At 37.4% G+C, this 21,676-nt stretch overlaps 1 protein-coding gene across 1 annotated transcript in view; it reads right to left on the bottom strand.

Moving 5' to 3' along the window:
• SHQ1 (SHQ1, H/ACA ribonucleoprotein assembly factor) overlaps positions 1-21,676 on the bottom strand; it is a 40,943-nt gene that overhangs the window by 18,546 nt on the left and 721 nt on the right. The window contains exons 2-10 of the mRNA XM_009996881.1: positions 21,172-21,236; positions 20,188-20,310; positions 19,243-19,394; positions 17,498-17,610; positions 16,461-16,588; positions 9,317-9,471; positions 7,558-7,611; positions 5,355-5,478; positions 465-585 (exon numbers count right to left, since the gene is read on the bottom strand). Coding sequence (XP_009995183.1) covers positions 465-585; positions 5,355-5,478; positions 7,558-7,611; positions 9,317-9,471; positions 16,461-16,588; positions 17,498-17,610; positions 19,243-19,394; positions 20,188-20,310; positions 21,172-21,236 — 1,035 coding nt within the window. The remainder of the gene's footprint in view (positions 1-464; positions 586-5,354; positions 5,479-7,557; positions 7,612-9,316; positions 9,472-16,460; positions 16,589-17,497; positions 17,611-19,242; positions 19,395-20,187; positions 20,311-21,171; positions 21,237-21,676) is intronic.

The following is a 21,676-nucleotide window of genomic DNA, read 5'->3' as shown; positions in this document are numbered from 1 at the left end:
TGTTCCATAGAGATGAAATTATTTGCATGTCCATCTGACTAGAACTGAAAGTTGTCAATTCTACTGGAAGTTATAAATCCAGTCCTGAATGGGGAGTAATTTCCAACCTTTTTCCTAATATTACACAAGTGCTATATAAACATTTTAGTTCTAGGAAAGATCACAACAGAATCAATTCCCCAGAAGCTGTTTCTTCCCCAAAACTGTTCTTAATGAAAAGTCACATTTTATTTAAAATGCAAATCCTCCTTCCCTTCTCCAATGATGTCACTACATGAAAAATTGCACTGAATGTCTTTGCTTAAGTAGTAAGAATTGCTGGACAGCCAAGGTTAATTAAAAAAAAAGACTGATCGCATTTCCATTTGTAGGAGAGAGTATTTCTTGTCATTTTACTGGCACTTGATCACAGATTAAGTTATGTAAAAACATTTCTCACATCAGTTAACTACTTAAGAACTTACTTGGTTTTTTGAATCCAGATGCAGTAGTCTGTAATGAAGAGATCATTAAGGATGTAGGAAGGGTCATTCTCCATAAAAATCTTGTGAATGTCCAGCAGACACTTCAAAACTGCAGCTTTTCCTGGAAATAGATTTTGTTTCTGTAATTCATTAGAAGTTGTAATAGATAATCTTTACCATCTTCTCACCTTTCAGGTTGTAATAACTTTGCCATCTACAACCATCTTGTAACTTCAAGATGATTCAGTCTCAGAATGGCAGTAATATGACTATGCCTTTCAGCATCCACATCTATGTGGATGGGAGAGCCTCTGAATTCAGGAGCAAACTGCAAGAATATAGCTCCAAGACACAGTCATGCATGTAATCCCCTGCAGCTGAAGCCCCTCCCCCAGTTTTTCCACTTCTGAGCTGTGCTGGCCCAAACTTCAGCACAGCCTTACAGGGCACCATATTAAAAAAAAAAAGCTGAAAATTAACGTGAAACGAACAAAAAATTCTACTTCATCATTTATCCAAGGAAAGAGAATCTGTTTCCCTGTATGCCTACACAAATACCTGTGTTGGAAAATAACAACATTGGGAAGATGCAGCCTGCAGCTGGATCAAGCATGCAGGAGTCACAGAGTTGTGCAAGCCAGTGTGAACAACACAGTTGCCTACCATCCAACCACTGCCTTAAATCAGGCAGAACTTCTCCTCCTGTTAGTTACAGAATAATTTGTCAAACTGAGCCTCAGAAAACTCTCTTCAAGCTGATGAAGGTGCCATTTGACATACAGTTGATAAATGCAATAAAAGGTTAAGAACTTGAATGTTTTCTCATTCCATAACAAGAAACCTTTCAGTAGTCAGTTTAATTTTCTTCACATGCAACCATTGTTTATGAGGAATTGATTAATGTAACCTCCAATTAGCTGGATCTCCTCCCTTAGTTTTCTGATCAAAGCTGCTAAAGGGTTAAGTGCTAGAACATGAAAAAATAGAATTATTTTCACTGTTTAATGGGGGGAAAAAAAAACAACACTCAAATGAAAACAGCCACTACTGCAAATGGAATCTAATAACCCTCTCCCAAGAGGCTGGCTCCTCCTAGGCTATGAAACCTGAACATGGATGAAATTACATTTTACAGATTTAAAAAAAAAAAAAGAAAAAGGAAAAAAAAAGATCAGCACTCCCCCTGCTGTTCATGCATCAAATTTGTTTGCTTGTTTTCGTGTAAATAGAGAATGATAGTTAAAGGATGTGGAAAATGGCAGTAAGGAGAAAGAACCTGGAGAATACAAAGCCATGGCAAACGGAACTGAAAAAACCCACTGGTTTGAAAGAAAGCAATTATAAAATCCCAAATATAACTGATTAACTTTTAGATTGTCTCACCATCAATGCTTGTCAAGCCAAGCTTGTCAAACTTCACTATTTTGACTAGAAAGAAGTGTGTTCTTTCAAAAAGAAATGATATGTGGAATTAAAATTTTGCTAATTTTTTAAGGTTCTAGCTGTCAAGCTGCCAGCCTGAACCATTTACCACATCTACTACTGTTACTCATCTGCCAAGTAACAATGTAAATTACTGACTGTAATATTAATTCTCAATAAAAAGTAGTCTTTCCTCATAAATTAGTTATGGATTACAGTAGCTTAATGGGGCCTCTAATTAGGGAGGCTGCAAATCTTGCCAGACTTGGTAGTGTAAGGGAACCCCAAACACATACAGGGAAAGACTTTGCATCGTTTGCAAAGTATGTTGTAGAACAGAAATTCCTCAAAAGAATGGCTCAACTTCCACTGAACTTGGGAGGAGGAAAAATTCTGACTGAATGAAAGTGCCCTGGTAGCACAAGCGTTATGTGCAAATCTGTTTCTTTTAAGGATACAGAGATACACAACTCCCTCTGTCCCCACTCCTGATTAGACAGGTAATACATCCTTTTTTTATCTTCCCCACTCTTTGGGAGTTGGCTATTAAAAAAAACTTAGCACTTTTTGCACTCTACGTGCACCGTAATAGTAAATACTCATTTGATATACAAACTCCAGAACTTCAGAAGTTAACACTAATCACCACTACTTTTATCTCTCCACTGCTAACTTGCAAATGCCCCTTCCAACAGATTTATGTCCACATGAAGCAAGTGATATATTTGTGTCTGCTTCCCAAGCAGCACCTGGAGATTATTATGGCTCTCCACTATTAACAGCTCCAGCTGGAATGAGCACACGTTCTCATTTCTTGAGGCTTGCATGTGCCTTCTCAGCACCCTGAAGCTCCACAGCCTGCTCTGCAGAGGCAGCTGTCGCCCTGTTGCCCCGGCAACCAGCACAGAATGAAGCCAGACCTGCTGTGTTTCTTAACTTCTTCCACTGCTTCTAAACCATTCTAACCATCAAATCACTGGGGGCAGAAAAAAACAGGTTACCCTACTCCCCATCCCAATAGGGAATAACAGAATCATTAAAGTTGGAAGAGACCTCTAAGATCATAAAGTCTAACCATCAACCCAACACCACCATGCCACCTAGTGCCAGTGCCCACACTTTTTTTTAACACCTCCAGGATAGTGACTCCACCACTCCCCTGGACAGCTTGTTCCATGAGTTAGTGTACCCAAACTACTCCTCCAGAGAAGACAGGGACTTGGCTGTTACAGCAAGAGCATCAAGAGTGACACAGGAAGACGATGACATGAAGCAACATTGGGCCACTGTGTTTTGGAAGCAGAAGGTAAGGAGGCAACAGCAGCCAGATGTCCAGTAGAGGAGGACTGAGTAGGAAACCTGATGCAGTTACTGCATATGTCACCTCCCTTACCAAACTACTGAAAATATTTTGTTGCATCACTGAATGTTCACTCCTGTATCATTTTCCATCATAACATCGTAAGCCCATGAGCTTACCTCTCATGGACTGTCCTCTCCAGAAAAAAAATCTGAAGGGCTGGCAGCACATCATGATTTCAGTTCTGTAACCAGAACTTTATTTTTTCACACTTTAGAGCAGCAGCATAAATTAGTAGGGATACGAGAAGAGAGACAGCATGCATCTTCCCCTTGAAACTTGACTACCTTATTGTTAAAAAGTAAACAGTACTTTGCATCTCAATAGTTTTTGGCAGTAGTAGAGATTAATACTGCCATTTGTGGGTTGTTGTTTTTTAATGCTGCAACTTACAAGCACTGAGAATCAATAACCAAAGCAATGCTTCTCAGCGATTCTTCCATCAAAAAATTCTAACACTAAATGCTTTTTAAAGTAGGGACTCACAACAGATAGAAAAGTTGCAAATAACTTTAACGACCTAAAAAATAAACATGGTTGTGTAAGGGTGCACAACTGAAGCTGGAATAAGCATAGGTTTCAAAGTTTGCACTGTTAAATGAAAGCTGTCTGGGATAAACAGGGAATACATAAAAAGACTCACTGCTGAAATAATAATTTGCAGCCATTTAAGATGATGACAGGTCTGCTCATGAATATGGAACAAAGAAGCTACAGATGTGTGCAGTCAGTTCTTTATTCTTCAGTTTTACATGATTTTTTTAATACTAGTTTGTTATTTTTCAACAGAATAGTCCTCATGGTATTCACAGCTTGTTTTTTATCAATAATTCTACCTGGCTGTTATTTAGAACTTATTTTCCTACTAAGAAGCAGAGAACTAAGAAAACATATGTAAGTCAGTTTTTTGGCCTCTGCTCCTAAGAGAGAAAAATTATATAGGAAGTACACTAAAAGAACAATGATGCAAAACAAGTTTTGATTCTGATACAAATTGAGGATTTCTGTTCTTCCCTGACTTCCACTGGACTCACCAGAGTCATCTCAACCATTTTGCCTTAATCCTACAAAGAGATGTAGGATTGAATATGACCCACAAAACTAGCCCTTGCCTCAAACGTGTAACGCTGTACAGAGATAACTGATCTGGTACACAGTGGAAAAATTTAGGAATTCAGATGGCTACAAGTCAAATACAGTTACTTTGAACAGGAAAAGAAAACCTTAATGGACTGGCTTAGTTTTAGAAAAACCCAAAACAACCGAAGATCTAATTCTAGAAAAAGAAACTGGCAAGCTTAGAGAACACTATTTCAACACTGACATAAGCTTAAAATCATATCATCGCTGACAAGGGTTAAATTAAAACAATAGTTCTTTCAAGCAGTAAATCATGCAGGGAAGCCGCCCAGATTTGCAACTGCAAAGACATGGTGAGAACTTAGAACAGTCATAACAACTGCTTAAAAAATTTCCCTTAACTGGAGACAAGTAGTGGAAGGTACCAGAAACCTGTCCAAACTTTAACAGGGCTTCAATCAAGAATACAAAAAACAGGGAAACAGGGTTCCTGCTACACTTTTAACAATAAATTACTCCGCTTTGAAATAAAAATTGAGACACCTTTAGTATAGGGGCTAAGCCAACTATAGTTTCTGAACTACCATAACAAAATCTTCATTAATATGGTCTTTCCAATGGAACCATCTCTTAACAAATACAGTAAAGAGAAAAATACTTTTAAAATCAACACCATGTGAATAATTATAACAAACTATAATTTTTTCTAATGATAAAACACTCATAACATTTCTTTCATGGGGATTTTCTGGGATGAATAATAAAAAATGTTAATTTACACCACAACTGTATGTACTATCCACTGACTAATAAATTAGTTGCTTCAGGGACTTTTTCCTGGCAGGGATGCTAATTTTGTTCTCTCCTCTCCCTAGTCCCATTTTCACAAAACCTCAAGATGTCCAGGCATGTCTATATCTACACCAAGCTTGGGTGAAACTAGCCAGAACATTCCAAAGTTACTAAAAAATCAGACATAAAACCAATGTGGCTGTATAGGTATCACTTCCAATCCCTAAAATTCTTACCTAGTTGCAGTATCATCCCTGTATCACTGAAGGCACGTGTCACTAATCCAAAATGTCTGTACAGGGGATAGCATAACACTCTTCTTCCAAAGGACACCAGGACATCATGAATGCTAGTGAAGCTCTGGGTGTATCAATGGAAAATCTGAATTAGTCTGTGCTTTCCAAAGCAAAGAACGAAGGTTTGTTTTCCTTTGAGGCACGAAGTCACAACAGAATACCAGAAAAAGCACATTTTCATATATTATGCATCTAAAATTCTGTTTTAATAGATAAGAAAATCAAGATGTTACATAGAAACAGGACACTGCCCATTTAGCCTGCATGGCAGGATAACAGAAGTCCTATAGATTTTAGTGGTTCTGCATTTAAAAAAACAAAACCACAGAAAATATCAGAATAAAACATCTACTCAAGACTTTGCCATTCTTTAGATTGAAGCCATAAATTACATCTGTCCCACATTATTATATATATTAAGGGAAAGCTATAAAAAGCCTTTTAAGAATAAAGAGGAATTAAAACCACATGATATTAATGAAATACATGTGTACATATAAGATCTTTAAAAATGATACATGACTCTGCCTTTCATGAAAATTACAGATATTCAAGACAGGGATAAATGTATCTGCCTAGAGAAAGCAGTTCACTGTCTTCTTCCACAACAGAGGAAGACCTCTAATTTACACAGGGGCATTAATGAGTTACTAAAGATTCTCTTAAGCAAGTGATTTCCTTTTCACCTTTCACAGCAAAATATTCCATTTATAAATTCAAATAAAAATAGCTATTTCATCTTGAACTCTTGATTTATTAAAATCAATAAAAAAGCTTTGCTGACAGCCAGCACTTCTTTACATTATATGACTACCTCAACCTATTTTTCATTGTAATGGATTGCCTTAAGCACTTAAATTATTTATGTTTAGTTATTTAATATTTAGAGTCTAAGGTGTGTACATGTCATGCACAGCAAAATGGCAGTCAGTTCAAACAAACCATAGCTGAGGCAATTTTGTTTACAGATTGATGAAAACACCCGCCTCTACATGGTTTGTATAACAGATATAGTTATTAACAGCTTGGTGCCAGGAGACTGAATTTTCTGGGTGTGAAATATACTGTTGGCACAGGCTGCGCCAAGAACTGCTACATTATAGGGTAAGCACATGCAGAAATCTCCTCCACTGTGTTAGGATATGGATCAAAAAAAAAAATCTGAGAGTTAAGGCAATTGCTGCATTTTAACTGTACCCCTCTGTGACTTGCTACTGCAGAACATTCCACTGGCAACCAACTAAACTGAACAAACCTATAAAACCAGTTGTCACAGAACTAGCTATTACTGAATAGAACATTCACCACTACTACTCCTACAGAATTGTTTGAAGGACTGAACCCAAAAAACCTGTCAAATTTCATTTTTGATTCTGCTAACTGAGACTTGGCTCAGTAATTTCAGGAATGGGGCAGGACAATCCCTTCCTTCTAATCTTCCCAGTTTCACCCTCCAATCAACTCTGAAGTCACAGCAGAATAGAGGAGAAGCCAAAAGCCACCTGATCTGCAGGCAAGAAAGAGAGCAAGCTGGAAGTGACAAATGATGAACTAGGAATGCTGAAGAAAGCCTCAGCAGTCAAAACCCCCAGAATTGAAAAGTAAGCTCCTTTATTAAGGCCTGGCATGCTCAAAAGTTACTAGACATATCTGAGGTAGGACTTAAAAGACATAAGAGCACTAGTAAACTACATTACTTGCTTTTTATCACCTTTCTATTTGAACTTGCTTTAGTCAGTTAAACAGGAAGGTAAACATCTGACCAAGGAGCTAGAAGGCTGTGTTTTCTTGCCCTAAGCATGGAGTTGGACACATGGTGAAGAATAATTACAGTTGCTTCCTAAGTAAAGGTCAGGATTTGTGAATGAAGCCCAGGAGCTGGGGACAATGTGTAGATGAGCAGCTTTTTCTTAGTGCCTGTCCTTAGCTTTTCCAGAATGGGTGAGAAGGCACCCAGTAGAGGAGGGGTCCTACTCTTGAGTCTAGAAGTAGCTGGGAGCCCAGAATTCACAACTGATTTCTTGTAACATTTCTTAAACAGATGACATACACTTATTCAATACTGAAAGCTTTCCACAAAAGAAACATTAAAACAACACAAATATTACAGTAAAAACATACTACAAAACTTGTTTTCACTTACCTCCAGCCAACACAACGTAGCACTCAGTTTCCTGATGTTCCAGGATGATTCAACCTGATTTTAAGAGGAGACCGTAAAACAAGTATTAATTAATTCAACATTCAAGACTGCTGCAAACTATTTAAGATAACATTCTGGCAGCAAATTGAAGAACCTCTGTGAATATGAACCAGTAATTATATTACATGTATTGAAATGGCCACTGGACAGCATTAAAAATTATATTGCAAAGCAGATGTTAAATAACTCCGTTGGTTTCCATATTGGGAATACCTAGACACAAAGCCTTTAAAATACAGTAACAATCACAGAAAAATGGTATTTTAATGAAATTCCATCCCTTTTCACCAAGCAACAGAAACCTGAATCAACAAAGCTCAAGCTGAAGTGCCTTGTTTTGTGAAAACAGATCAAGACTTTGGGCTTTCAGAGAGGGTCACAAAGCCAGCAGTACATATAAAATGTCATTATTTCTTAAAACGTGACAGATTCATAGTATTTGTGTGGTAGTGCAGCCTAGTGGGATGATTAGGGCAAAAAGCCAGGAAGCCTCGATTTATAATCTTGGCTCTACAAAGATTGTGAGAGTGACAGAGCACTGGAACAGGCTGCCCAGAGAGGCTGTGGAGCCTCTTTCACTGGAGACATTCAAAACCCCCCTGGACACGTTCCTGTGTGATGTGCTCTGGGTGATCCTGCTCTGGCAGGGGGGTTGGACTAGATGATCTTTTGAGGTCACTTCCAACCCCTAAGATTCTGTAATTGATAAAGGTTTTTATAATTGTTTTCCTCACATATTTGTAATTTTGTGCAACACTAACACAGAATACAACAACTATCCTAGATTATTTTGTTCTCTCAACATTTCTGCCTGCCATTCTAAAATCCGAGGCTCAGTTCAGTTTAAAATAAAATTATTTGATTAGATATTCATATATTTTTTTATTAAAAGCATTGAGAAAACATCTCATTGGTTAGTAACAGCAGAGAAGATGGTAAACAAAGTTGTACCTAGGAATCTAGTCCATTTCAAAAAGGCAAGCTTTCCACAGAACAGTATGGAATGTTTTCTAAACTTGTGCTTTTTTTCTTAGTTCTTTATATCCTCTAAAAAGCCCAGGATCAAGAGCACAAAATAAAGCTGGCTGCTGCTTGTGTAAGAGATGGGTAAACACCAGAATCCTGATAATGAAAACATGTCTCCCTGCTTACTTCTGGTGTTTGAATACTGGAAAAATAAAACTCTGCATTAGGATTTTGTTCTCTTTTAAATGTGTGCCACTTAAAAAATTTAAATGCCCCAGGAAACAAATTCCTTCCTCAGCACACAAGCTTAAAAATAAAATAGAAAAATTGCTTTTGTTAAAAACATGTAATGGTAGCCCATACAAAACACTTCACACAGTTTCTGTCCTACAGACATAATGATTTCCCATGCTTTTCTGAATCTGAATCAGTATCAAGACACATCACACCACAAAACAAATCAGAAACATAATTGTCTGGAGTCTCCTGTACCTCCACTCCTCTCCTACAGCTAAAATGCTGCTTTAGAAGTATTAAAAAAATTATATTAACCCCCAAATACATCCCAACGGCTCAATCCAGAGATATAAAGCAGTTTATTTTAACTTACTCCATTACACACTTTTAACGCTTGGAAGTAAGTTCACTTTAAAAGGTAAGATTCCTAAATGACAATACAGAGTCCAGCACTAGGTCCCTAAAACATACTAAGTGTATTTCTTTTTTTACTTACATTCTTGTCCCCTTCATTGACACAGATTTCATAGCAATATGCCAGAAGGATATCGATTAAACTGAGATATACATGATGACGGCTTCTTTTATCCAGAAGATAAGATTTATTTGTGAACTTTCTCAGCTGCTCTTTTTCTTCTTCAGAGAAGACAACTATAAAAAGGATAATTGGTTATGAATTTAAAGCTGGTACATTCATTTTAATAGGTGGTGAGATTACTTTGACAGTCTCTTTAAAAAGAAGTGCGTTACTAATCACAAGTCACTCATCACTCAGGAAAAAGCCTAAATCATTCTTACTTTCATTTTTACTTATATTAAACTCTGATATAGTCCTTCAAAAGTCAAATTCCAACCCTGCAAAGTCCTGTATGTACACACTGGCAATTCTGAACCTCTTTGAAAGCAACAAGGATGCCTGGGTATCTTGTACAGAGATCAGTGCAACTAGAATCTGAGTATGTTGAAGTTTCTCAAGTTCACATTTTATGGGATAAATATAACAGGATAACAAAAATAAATCTATTTTCTGACTGTAGAAAAAGATAAGAAATAGGGATTGGAAAAAAAACAGGACAGGTGCAATTTTTTATTTCTAAGCCTCATCAATCTCAACTTATGACCTGGGCATGATTTAGAAGCTTCATTATGGCTGAGATCATCCTTCCAGAGTGAGAATAATATCAAAGATCAAAATCCTATCCCACACTAATGAAAACTGCATTTCCTTCCAAAGAGTTATGGTATCTACCATCAGTGACCATCGTATTTTGCTCCTCTTCAGTGTATTTCATTTAATTAAGAATGGCTATACTGAGTCAAACCAATGAACCTTCTCATCCAATACTTTCTCTTTGGGATGCATAAGGTAGATGACACCACCACCACAGCAGGCATGCTGTGACAATGCATCAAACTGTTTCTCTAGGAAACTCTGATATAGACATGGATAGTCAGGATTGAATGAAAACCCTTCTAAAAAGTACTTAAAACACTTCAGAAAAGATGGCCAAATTGCCTTGAAATAACAGTAAAGATACAGTGCGTAACTGACTCATTATACTCCATACCGAATCCACTACTGAGAATAAAGGTTTCTTACTTCAATATGCAAACTGTCTGAAGCATAATAAAATATACAACTGTACTTGCCCTTCTCAGTGGTTCTCAGTGTCAGAACATGGAGCAAAAGGTACAAGTTGGAACACAGGAAGTTCCATTTAAATATGAGGAAAAACATCTTCACAGTGAGGGTGATTGAGCACTCCAACAGGCTGCCCAGGGAGGCTGTGGAGTCTCCATCTCTAGAGACATTCAAAACCCACCTGGACACAGTCCTGTGTAAAGTGCTCTAGGTTATCCCACTTCAGTGGGAGAGTTGGACTAGATTATCTCTATAGGACCCTTCCAATTCCAGCAATTCTGTGACTCTGTGATACATACACAACACATACAACCACAAACACAGAAAAAGCAAGTCTAGACAACAGCAAACAAGGCATGCAGCAGACAATTCCCCAAGGACAACAACACAAGATGTTCACTAACTCAGTGCAAAGTGCCAGGTGTTCTAAATACAATTTCTCTCTCTGGAGAAAATATTTTCATTTTACAAATAAATACAAGCTATTCCTTAAAGTTTTTGAACAATCCAGGCCTAAAACTCATTAACACATCAGACTCACCACCTACATTGTCTTCCCAATTCAAAAACACAAGCACATAGCAAAAGATTAGCAGAACAAGTACCATTATATTTTCTACTGTATTAAGCCTGGATTTTGTACACTTGTATTACCAGTGTTTTATCTACCAACACTTATACGACAATTAACAGTAATCTACTGCAAAGCAGGATCTGCTGCTACTTATGAGTACTAAATCTGCAAGTTTCCATTAAGTTTGATTTTAAAAGATTTTGTACATTTGTCGGAGACAAATTCATGCTTCTTCCAGCCACAGTATAACTGTTTATCAATACATGCATGTCTACAGGAATCAAATTAATCTCACATACAAAGTTACTGTTAGACAGTACTAGAGACTGCTCTTTTTAATCATCTCCTTCACTCTTATTAACCCAGCCATTCCTGATGTTAAACACACATGTTGCACGTTGCTCCTCAGTACCCAGCTGTCAATGAAGTACATTTAATCTCTAAAGGGGAGGTTGAGGCCTGACAGCTAGAGAATGCTTTGTTACAGCCTTACTGATATTTTACACTGCACATCACATCACTTCAATCAAGCCAGTCTAAGATCTATATCTCAAGATTACTGTGACACTTACTGTTCTTCATGTGTTAGGGGCACTTAAATAAAACGTGCTATCTAGACAAACAGCCAACTCAGTGGTCAGGCTCAGAGAACTACTCAGAAGTATAGTCAGAAAGGGCTTCTGCTAAGCAGTTGGTCTAGCCTTCCAGTGAAAGCAGAGCCTTGGTTTATGGTCCTGGTCTTGAATTCCACAGCTACCTTGAAGGAAAAGAATTCAGCAGAATGGATTTTCACTAGAATATTACACTACAATATTACATTTCTTTCATGTGTACTTCTATCTCTGCAAGGAATCAACAATACCAGTCAAAGGAGGAGATTAGTCAGCAGAGAATAAATTCATCAGAAAGGCAGTTATTGATTTTAATCAGTAGCAAACAAGTCTCTTCTGAAGCACTTTCTAAGACATGAAAAGAAGAAAGGCAGCAATACTATTACTATAAAGATGCCCAAAGGCTCAGTCAGGTCTTGTTTGTTCATCCCTCCCCCTTCTTTACAATTTCCATGTTCAAATTTTAGCTCCTTCACAAGTATTTTTTCCTCCATGCCACTTTTCTAATTCTCAAATCAACAGTGAGGGTCCATTTCCTCCATATCACATCTGACTTTCTTCCTTCAGGCATTCTTCACAGTCACTGGACTTGGAACAGGCTTTCCTGGATTTTGCAATTTCCTTTTTACTAATTTTGTCATTATTGTTTAACAAGTCTGCAATTCCAATAAATCATATCAAAACCATACCTCGTTTTTTCTTTCATGTCTTACTGCTCATGCATTTTGAAGTCTGAGATACTTTACAACAGACACCTATCATTTATATATTATTAATTTTGCATTAATAAACAGCAATCTTTCCTCAAATGAAGAATACTTGCTTTGCAGTAGAACAGTGCCAGCAAGGTACACATGCTGCTAAGGCCTGGAAGACTTGAGTACAACAAGCAGACAGAACAATGGCAGAAATCTGATAAAAACAAAAAGTGATTCATCTTATCCATCAGTGATGATATATATTTGAGTAGAGCCCTAATGAAAGGTGGATCTTTAAAAAGAATTGCTTCACATTCTAGAAAGAGATCAGAAAGACAGAATGGTCACTGGTAAGCGAGACAGGTTACTGTAAACAAAATAAATGATCCCTGGAGCATATAAATGTTACATTGAATACATATGGCAGCTTGGGCCTTTGAAGATTATTGTGTTGCCTAAAAAGGAGTTTTTACAGTTGTGCAGTTTGAAGTAGAATAAAAAATGAACTTTTAACTAAGTTGAATGTGACTGCTACAAAATATAAAACCTTTCCTCTAGAATATGTAGAAGCAAGATTTTAATGTAAAGTTCAGCAGCAGCAGAAAGCCAGCCTTCCAAAAGTTTACTCCCTCACGGGAAAGGCTGTGTAATTACTTAGGCTTTATGGAGTATTATTTGACTTGCATCAGACATTGAAAGCATGAACAAAATCAGGGCCTTTCAGCTTGAGAAAACATCCACCCCAGAAAGGCTATTTTCCTACAAACATGAGGATGAAACCTGCTCTGTAGGTACTTCTGGTTCCTCAGCCATACTGCAAAGGCAATAACCTTAGCTGCCTGGTGGGTAACAAGCCTAGGGGGGAAATGAACAAAAACCCCACAGAGCAATCTTTGCAATATACAGCAAAATGTAAGGACAAAAGAAAGAAAAGACACTTATGGCAATAAGAAATTTTTAAAAAGACAAAATACACCATGCACACAAGCTAGATGGAAAATAAAAAGGTAAGCACAAAAGAGAGCTGGAGACTCTAAATGCTGAAGAGAACAGCTGACACAAAAGAGAAAAAAAACTAGTAATGAGACATTAAAAAACCTGATGATGTAAACGCAAAAGAGAATAACCAGGAATGAAAGAGCAGTAATCAAACAAAATCTTGAGTTAATTTCAATACCATGCAGAAAACCCGAAAAAAATGCCACAAAAACCCCACACCAACAAACAAGAAGCAGTGATTTGTATGTCTAATCACTCTCTGTAGCCAAAAACAGAATGAAGACAAGTTAGTTTCCAGTTCTAAGAAACAAATGAAGATAAAAGCAGAAATACATTAACATAAACCAGCAAAAGGAAGAAAAAAAATTTTCTACATTCAGTGCTTTTGAATTAGAAAATACTTTTAAAGAATCTGCTACTTTTTATGTCGCTTTCCAACACTAAACTCACTTTTCCCCATGTAGTAACTTGAGGAGTTGATTTCCAATGACATTCCTGATTCCACAGACACTGTGTAGGTGGGAATGGCACAAAATACAGGGACTCTAGAGGTACCCAGGTGTCAAATTCCAGTGTCAACACCCCAATATTGTGGCAGCCTGTAATCTCCTGACAATTTTAACATTAAAATCCTAAAAAGATTCACCATGTCACATTTGAGGGTAGCAGACTTCCCCAGGAGATGCTGCACATCTGACAACTGGCTTTGGACAGCATGTGTTTAACCAAGAACACAATCTTCTTTCACACAGGACAGACAGATGTTTCTGCAAGCTGGCCATGGCCCTATACCTACCACAAGTTGTAAATATTTTAAACACACCAATATTTGGAGTCTCTTTACAAGCTGTATGCTTTGAAGTACCTCACTTCATCATGGAAGATGACAGAAATTACCTTATTTTAGAGGTCTTAACACAGGACCCGAGTTTGGAACTCAGGCAGAGTAAGAAATCTACTGATTCCTCATTTCTATAAAAAATAAAAAGAAATTGCATGAAGGCTTCAATCCCTCCTCCTTTATGCCCTTAAACAGGTTCAAAAGTGAAGAGAGGACATTTGTATTTGATTAGTTTAAAAAGTTTTATCTCACCCTTACATGTAGGGGGATACTTGCATACATAGACTCCAAGACTCACCACACATCACTTCATAAAACACCTTAAAACACATTGCAATATGTGTAACCTTTGTGCCCCAGGAGCTTCTGAGCTCAAGAACTCTTTAGCTTTTCCTAGCTAAGCACGGGTGTTCAAAGGGTTCTTACCACAAGCACACACTAATACCAGTGACAGCCTCTTTATCCTCCCAGCTGCATAGTGCACTTCAGCTTAATGCTTCCCCCCACTTCTAGTGGAAATAACATAACATTTCTCAAGTAGTAAAGAAGCTCCTTCACCTAGCACAGTTCTTGTTTCTTTTATGTTCCTTTTTTATGTCACTTCCTTTTATGAAGCATATTGGAATACATATTAATGCAGACAGGCAGTCAAATTGCATTCAGCTTTTAAGAATTCCTGGATCTGTAACTCATATTAGCCAGACCATCCCTTTGATTGGATAAAGCATGGAAGGAACACAAAACCACGGGGAACTTATCCTACTGATTATCAGATTCCAGATTCAACAGCCTGGACCCACCTCCTGCCCTCTTGTATTTCCATCCAAGAGACCTTCAAGTGGAACCTGCACTCCCTCTCATGGCGGTTTCTTTCACCACAAGTCACTCAAGTGTAGGAACCTCCGATGATGTCAATAACCCAAACACCAGATACGCTTTTACGTTACTTTAAATTTCCTCAAGATCCACAAAATTACACGGGCCTCTTCACTCAGCTATATGAAGGTTAGACTGAATTTTATTGATCATCCTTCTTAAATATCTGTTATAACAAATGGTTTAGAGAAAAGGTGATCCTTTATGTAGCCCCACTTTATGCATAAATTTTGTTAATCTGCTTGCCAGGCTTTCAAGTAGTTTGTTTTTATTGCCCCTAAAACCTGGCAACACACGTTTCTCTTTGGAATCGATTTGGTAGAAATAGTCTTTATCAACAAAAATATCTAGTACTTCTTTATTTTCATTATACTCCACAACACAGGCAAACATTAGCAGTGTGTCATTTACTATGGGGTGAATGGGCAAAAACAAACAAAAGAACCCTCATTCTATTTTCAAGTCTCTTGTATCTTTCTCCAATACTTTTAAAATCAAATGCTTATGATGGATATAATTAAAAATGTCTGGCTTCAGAGGCTGACAAGAGACCAGCTACAAAGATCAGATTACATTCACAGTAAAACACACATTTACCTAAATTCCATTGTTGCTCTCCAGTAGAAAATGTGAAAGTGAAAGTATTATTAGTTCACTAATATTTATTAACCTCTGGTGAAGGGATTATCATTATCTACTTGAGAAATATCAGATTTTCATACTACATAGGAAATGAAAAAAGGACAAGATGATGCATGACACTTAACTTGTAATGCTCTCTGCAATTTCTGTGTACAGAATGCAACCTGTTATCTGTCAACAGTAGTGTTACAAGGTCACCTACTAAACCTAAAACCATCCCTTTTAGTTTCTAAAGGGTCACAAAGATCTTCCTTTGAAAAAATCTCCAAGACCCACAAAATAACAGCAAAGTAATAAATGCTACGAATGTCTAGGGTATTGTGCAAATCAAGTAAAACAAATCATCCTACAGAAGACGTGCCCATCCAAGGTAAGGGCTGATGTTGGAAAACTTGCTGAGAAGTGTCTGCACCATATGTGGAAGTGGGTACAAATAACAGTTCAAACTATTTTTTCCGTTGAAAATACAAGAAGGATCAGCAGAAAAGTTACTCAAAATATATGAAAAAAAGAGAAGATAAGCACCAGCAACTAAGGACCCATTTTCTAGCTATTACAATGACTACACAAAGACAGGCTTGAGTTCAGATGCCATGACTTACTGACCTTAGCAGGTCCTTTGAACCACAAAGATTACAGCATACCCTTAAAGAGGAACCTTTTTCCCCCTTTTAAAACTGTACTGAACATAACGTGGCATCACAGCAATAATTACTGAAGCTACAGGTGTGTGTACATATATATATAGTGTTCTCACCAAATTTAGGAGTGTCATGTTCCTGATGACTTTCTCCCTGTAAGGCTGTCATTTTTTTATGAGCATCAACCCACCATGGCTTGTACTTCAGAAGGTGCTGAATACCTTCATCTTCAAAAAAATCAGCTCTAGGAAAAAAATAAGTCATATGCTATTTATTTCAGTCCATAGTGTCTGTATATTTTTAATGCATACATAGAATATACCTGACTTGGCTCCAGCTAGTTTCCATATATTAGAAATATATTTGACTTAAAATCAGATAGTAATAATTATTAAAATCATAAATAATATCCTCTTCTTACAGCACCCCTTCCTTACTTCCTCCAGCTTCCCTGACCAACCCAGAAGCCTAGGAAATTGATGAGCTTGCAACAGAACACAAAGATGAATAAACATGTCTTGTTCTGGATATATCTAAAGGAAAACACTCCAACAAAAAATAAACAAACAAGCCACAAAAAAACCCACAAAACAAACCACAGCAGCACTCGAACAATGTCACTGGCAGCAAACTTAATTTTATTGGAAAGCTCTCCCACTTTAAAACTACTTATACATTGGGGAGGAAGGGTATGGAGCTGAAGGGCAAAGAGAAAGCAGGGATGGGGACAGACTAAGAAAAACAAGGGCATCCTGTGCAAGCTGAAAAAAGAAGAATTGCTTATGAATTCAGCAACAGATATTACTGCCATCTCATAACAAAGCCACTGTCCTAAAAATCTCAATACAGTAATTCTGGGAGGATTTATACTAAAGATGCAAGTTCTAAGCCTCCTCATCATTTTAGCTTTTTCTTCAAGCCAAAAAAATAGTACAACTACTGAGAACTGATAGTATCTTCTTCATCATCATACAAAACCTTCCCAGTCTACTGAACTCTACCTTCTAAGGCCTGCTGTGAGCAGCCAATGAAAGAAATAAAAAGTAAAGCTATTGTTCCCAAAAGTGCTCTTAAACCAAATAATTTATTAAAATGTGAATATATTTCAACTGAGGTACTTTTACTTGGCCATGTGAAGTAAACCAATACTCACAGGTAATGATCAGGGTCAAATTTGGCAGCCTCAGCTTCCAGGCGTTTCCTCCTACGCTCACCTGTAGGAGTTTGATCTGGATCCTTAATGTCAATAACATCACTGAGTTCATCCTGCAAGTGGAACCAAAATTATAGGACCAAGCCACAGGTATGATATGGAGGATTTATTAAGAGTTTAGGAAGGATGCTTATCAGGATTACCCTGAAATCCCTAGATGCTCTTCAATCTCCTTTTTAATCTTCAAATTCAGACTCCATTGTGCAAATAAACCATCAAAATTTCAGAGAAATGCAATTATTTGAAGCTCCTTAGAATTCATGATATTATCAAGTTTATTCAGGCCAAGACAGGCAGGTTGTTTTTCATTATAATAAAATTCACAACGTTTAACAAAAGCACACAACCACAACAAAGAGGACATAAAAATCATAGATACTGTTCTTGCAACTTTTGATATTACTCTCACAATCTGAAGTGGCCATACATTAATTATTGGGCAATTGCAGTGCCCTTTTAAGCATCATTAATTAGTAATACATTAATTCTGATAGGAAATGTACTTCATTAATTTCATGGTAATAAACCAGTGTATGTATCCTAAGAGAATATAAACACTTGCTCCATTAATAGTAATATTTCTTCTCCAAAACCTGAAAATACTGCAATTCATGCAATGACTTACAGAATTACATAATTAAGTGGCTTTAAACAACTTAAATTGCTTAAACACTTAAATTGCTTAGAGTAAGAACACTATCAAAAAATCATACTATCACCTACTATTTTAATAAAACCTCTGTATGCTACAAATATTATTATACTACCCAGCAGGCTGCAGGTTGCAGATTAGCTTCAATGTATTAATGAATTAAAGAAACTGCTGAAAGCACAAGAGGAATCTAACTGCATTGCAAGGCTCCTAGCCTTTAAACCACACAAACAATATTTCAGTACATCAGCACAACCTTAGTAAATCCAACAAATACCAGGTGGACAGACATCTTGAGGAGTGCACACTTTAAAGGTTATTCTCTTGTGAGAAAAATCAAGTAAAAACTACAAAGAAAATATTACCCTCAATTTCACAATTTAAAAAATGAAATGCAACAACTGTAACGGGACCTACAGATCAGCCACCTTTATTTTGGTTGGGGTTTGTTGGGGGTTTTGTTGAGTAATTTATTTTCATTTAAAAATAAACTAAAATTCATAGCATCTGAAATCTACTGTACCTTGATGTTGAATATGTTTAAAGCCAGAATAGAAGACAATGCCAAATAAAAAGCAACAATGTTAACATCAGACTGGTAACTGCCTGTAGACTGCAGCTTGCCAGAGCCATTCACCTGGCACATGCTGTACTTCATACAGGTCTTTTCCTCTGTGCCCTCACAGGCTAGCTGAGCTGTGCTGGTAACAGCAGCCCACTGCCAGAGGCCATTTTTATCATTTTAAGGGCTGCCTTTCAGCCCTTTCCCCTAACACTGCAATTACTGCAGAACCAGATCAGCCTCTTGGCTCTGCTACTGAACGAACGCAGCCTCAACCACCCGCTCCTTCTGCACGTACAAGGGTTTGTCTGTACTACTACATGCAAAAGCAGAACATTCCCAGTCACAGGATGGGACAAGAGAGAACAGCTACCTAATGATCCCCTCCTGACTACAGAATGAGCCAGGAAGCCCATCCATCAAGAAAATTACCCAGAACTTTTAAGTAGGAAGAGACAGAAATGCACCCACCTGCAGGCGCTGGAACACCCCTGACCGCAGATTCCCAAATCCGTACGGGCTCTGTAGTGGCAGAGCGTTTTCTGCACCTTCTTGATAAGGGGTCTGCTCTATTTCCCAGTCAAATTCTTCCTCCTCCTCTTCAGACAACTCAGCAGAGGCAGCTGTATATATTGCATGGTCAGAGAAAGAAAATTACTACATAGAAAATCCAGCTGATTCAACAGAAAGGTAAAAACCAATAACACAATTAGCCTCATTTTACTGCATCTTTTAAGAACTCTTCTCCAGCTCTGGGTCACACACAGGCAGAAGCTTATAGCAGTCATCCACAGGTTCTGCTTCATATTCTCCAGCTTTCAAAAATTAAGCCCAGGAACAGTAAAATTTTTAAATATCCTCCCTCAAAGACTGAAATAATTGTTGCTCTGCTTTCAAGAAGAAAAGGATTTCATGCCAAAAGAACCCTGACAGGAGCAAAGTGATGTTATCAATAATTTAAGATAGGTATTAAAAAATTAAACATAGATAGTCAAACACTCTTGTCTGTTAAATACTGATGTTAAGGAAGTCATCCACTAGAACCTGTGGTTTTAATTAGCTCCCACTAGTTGAGCTAAATGTCCAGCTCTGGTAGCTTGTAGAAAGCAGACAGCTCACCTGTGTGTGTGTCACACAGCCACTAGAGGGGAACCAAGACCTACAGAGGATTAGCAGTTAAGCACATTTTGGAAAAATGTAAACATAACTAAGCCTACAAAGGTGACAGGTCTATCACCTACAACACCATTATTTCTATACTTAGCCATAATTTCAGATTAATTCACACCCTTGTCATATCCTGTATTGGACAAGAATAGAAATACTGCCTTTTTCTACATATATCACTATGTAGATCTGTAACTGTTTCATCATATACATGTATCACTAGTATAAACAAGATTTTTTTGGTCATACCTATCTCTTCTACTAAAGGTTTTGCTGATCTTGATTTCTTTGGTGCTAAAAGAGATGTCAGCATGTCCAGTCCCTCAAAATGCTGGCCAGGAATCTCCTTAGGTAACCGAATAGTAAAAATTCCTTAAAGGAAAAGTCAGAACATAGTTACTGCATTAAAACAGCCAAGACCAACAAAAATGTGCATTTTTCCTCTAATGAAAAAGGCTCACAGAAACTGGGACACATGGAGGTAGCAGTTGATTGTGCATCCACCTCTGTGGGTATTTCAACCTTACTTCCAAAGTTTCATAAAAATCAAATATTTTAATGATAAAGCATGAGAGTATTTAACCACTTGCAGTCTCTTGACTCACACTATAAAAAACACAAACCAACAGAACACAAGCTTTATTTTATTTTTAATCTTTCCACCCAACAGGCAATCAACAGATCATCACAGGAAACTGCATCCAGCAATCTGATTGTCTTAACTCAAGCACACAACAATGGTTTTGCAAGCAGTAAGTTAAAGGTTTTGTTGCTTTTTTTTTTAATTCCAGAAGGTAGATATTCCAGAAATACCTTCCACCTTAAGGTGTGGAGAAAGCCTACCATCTTCTCTTTTAAGACTTAGCCAAAAGGATTGCCTCAGGATTTTCTCATTTCTACTCAGCAACACCTGACTTCTTTGCAGATATACTAGACCACTGATCTTGATACCGTAACATGTCTAGCTCCCACAGGGCTTGAAGGTGATTTGTACATGATTTTTTCATTATTAGGGAAGTTTTGAAAATGTCCTTTGTGTTTAAAGATGCCCTAAGTATGTTCAATAAACCCTGATTTTTTTTTATACTATATAACATAGGAGAAACTGTACATTTATTTACAGTGTCATATATTTCACTAAAGTTCTACACAATTCCAGTAAGGCAATGTATAAATTATCAGATAGTTAGCAGCATTTTTAATTACACATATTTTAACAACATTAGCTAATACCTTTGTCTGTATTGTAAGATGCTTTTTCTCTGCCATCTTCCACAATTCTTCCAGGAAGTGTCAACCTGTGGGCAAAAAATGAGATGCCTCATTAAATGCCTGACTAATTCTGCAACTTAACATCTCAGCCTATACAAATGTAAAGCACAATCCAAAAGCAGCAAAAAGGATGTATCTACATGACTGCTACTGAAGCACTAATGGAAGTCATACAGTTAAATCCCCACATACTTGAAAACCTTTTTCCCTAACGATTGGCACAAGAGATCAGTATCCGAGATAGAAAAAACCTGTGACTCCTGATTTCCCAGGTTGGATGAGGTCCCAACCACCAGAGATGACACCCCTGGCACTATGTGCAACACCTGGAAGATTCTGCAATTTAAAAACTCTAAGCTAACCCTCAGTGACCCAACTCCTCCAGAGTTCTCATACTACTTATTCAGAAAAAAACAGTTCACAGCATTCTACCAGTCCACTAAAATCCCTCGTGGTCTGCTGATAC

The sequence above is a fragment of the Chaetura pelagica genome, unplaced genomic scaffold (genome assembly GCF_000747805.2).
Source record: "Chaetura pelagica isolate M959 unplaced genomic scaffold, ChaPel_1.0 scaffold24, whole genome shotgun sequence".
Taxonomy (NCBI): Eukaryota; Metazoa; Chordata; class Aves; order Apodiformes; family Apodidae; genus Chaetura; species Chaetura pelagica.
The sequence above is the reverse complement of the archived record's forward strand: the minus strand, read 5'-3'. Positions and strand labels throughout refer to the sequence as shown.